Raw genomic sequence first — 2209 nt, 5'->3', positions numbered from 1 at the left:
ATGTTCAGCCCCGGTGTGCTAGGAGAGGGATATGACTGATCCCGGGGCCCTCAGAGGAGGGGGGGGGGGGGGGTGAGGGGCCCGCGAGAGAGAGAGAGAATGGGGGGGGGTCCTCTCTTTATCGTGATAAATAAATAAACAGGGGATGCTAATTAGAGCTCACATGCACTTCAAAGGCGGGCTAATTAAAGACACCCCGCACACCTCCCCCTCCTTTTTCATTTTACAATGTAAACGACTCCCCCGCCCCTCCTCCCCCAGCCCCCACCCCTGTCGCCAAAAGCTAATTTAAAGAGGTAGGCCCACTCACTCAAGATTGATGTTGTTTGGTTGCTTTTTCTTGTTTGGGACGGCTCACCTGCTGTGTGTCATCTGCCAGCTCTCATGTATCCCTCCGCCACGGGGACGTCCCCTGGCGGGTCATCTGCCAGCTCTCATGTATCCCTCCGCCACGGGGACGTCCTCAGAGAAAGTAGTCCTGGGATAGAGAGAGGGGGAGAGAGGATTAGCTTTTTGTTGAGATGTTGATCACTGAGGTACAGTGTTGATGATGTCGAGTATGGTTTTTGACATCCAAGTCGTAGGCCGATACATCAAAAATAAGCATAACTGTGTGATGATAACATTCCATTCTGAACTAAAACAAAGGAAAGAATAAAAAACGGTGCAGGCATAGTCAGTAACTTGTTTTGTTTGACTTAATAGCCCACCAAATGTGTTTGTTCTTTTCTTTGACAATTCATGAGAGCGACTTGACCTTTATATTGCTCAACACTGACTGCACTGCAACAAGACTTGCAAAATGTTTGCTCGAGCAGCAAAGCGAAAAACTCGACGCAACATAAAAGCAGAACGAGACACCGAGTGAGGAAGAGCATAAGCGCGAGAATGAGCGAGAGAGGCGGAAGGCTTTCCTCCGAGTTTCTCAGTACATAATGGAGGTGGCACTTTTCGAGAGGGCTGCGTGTATTCCTCGCAGTCGTAGTTCACCTGTGGTCACACTTCACTGACAACCTCGCTACTCTGCAGTATAATAAGAGCTCACAACTTCTCCATTTGGTTCGTACAGTGTTGTGAGGATGAGATCATCTGGGGCTGCAGACAAACACAGATGCTATGGTTTAGACTTGCAGACGTTATATACCGCGTTGCGTTGGTAATGGCTATGCTGTGCGTCTCGTTAAGTATTTCCCTGGTTAGACTCGAACAATATTATTGTGTTACTTCAGCACATTCAAAGTGTTTAACTTTTGTCACATTAGCACTTTAATTGCTGCGCTTGCAACGCAGCACTCCCCTCCAATTAACCGTTTAGCTTCTCAAGCACGCACCCGCCATCCTTTCCCTCGGGCTACAACCTCTGTGGAGTAGGCTACACCCACCCTGCGTAAAACACGGCCAAATAACAAAATACGCACGGAGGAAAAAATGCGAGGGGATACGTTTACAATTCTCTTCTCCAGAAAAGCGTTTAGTTACTACTCGAAATGAAACAATGCGCTCAATGTGGCGATGACGTCACCCTCAAGGAGGAGGATGGGGGCTGCGGCGCGAGGGTGATGAGGGGGTGGGACAAGCGATGCCGTTCGGACCAATAGGAAGCGTTTCGTGCCTCGGAGCTTTGAGGGCGCACGTAGTAGACGCGAAGAGGTCTCGGAGAGAGGAGAGGACTGGTGCTCAGACCCCGTTAGAGACTCTATTGTGCGGATCACTGTGGTGCCGGACCCTTTCTGCGTCGCTGTGAGTCTGCATGGGTCCCCAATAGCGCGGACCCCCTTTCTGTATCCCCCCCACCCCTGACGCGCGATAAGAGGATATTTCAAACTTTCCCGGAGTCAGAAGAGAGAAGAGGACGCAGACGATCGCCATGAAATACAAAGTAAGTGGTGATGAAACAGGATCTCTTCAATCCGAGGCTACGATGGACATATTTCCCTCTGGTTGTGTTATTAAGAGCAGTTAAGATATGTTTATTATTTAAAGAACAGTCTTAGTATGAAACATGGGTTAGACTTTAAACTTTCATTGGCGCATGATCGCGTTAGGACACTTAAACCTAACGGAGCAGATGGGGAAGTATTGCTTTAAAAATGTGTGTGCGTGGAAGTCCCTGTGCGTTTACTGAGATGCTGCCCTATATGCACACGGACAAGAGAACTGTCCTGTGGGTTCTGATTCTCCGTTCAGTGAAGCCTTCAGCTTCTCAGCT

General features: G+C 49.1%; 1 protein-coding gene across 1 annotated transcript in view; it reads left to right on the top strand.

Annotated features, from left to right (window-relative positions):
- Window positions 1-1616: 1616 nt before the first annotated feature.
- Window positions 1617-2209, top strand: part of nedd9 (neural precursor cell expressed, developmentally down-regulated 9) — a 29008-nt gene continuing 28415 nt past the window's right edge. The window contains exon 1 of the mRNA XM_030346401.1: window positions 1617-1879. Coding sequence (XP_030202261.1) covers window positions 1868-1879 — 12 coding nt within the window. The 5' untranslated portion in view covers window positions 1617-1867. The remainder of the gene's footprint in view (window positions 1880-2209) is intronic.

This window comes from Gadus morhua, chromosome 22 (assembly GCF_902167405.1).
Source record: "Gadus morhua chromosome 22, gadMor3.0, whole genome shotgun sequence".
Classification (NCBI taxonomy): Eukaryota; Metazoa; Chordata; class Actinopteri; order Gadiformes; family Gadidae; genus Gadus; species Gadus morhua.
The sequence above is the reverse complement of the archived record's forward strand: the minus strand, read 5'-3'. Positions and strand labels throughout refer to the sequence as shown.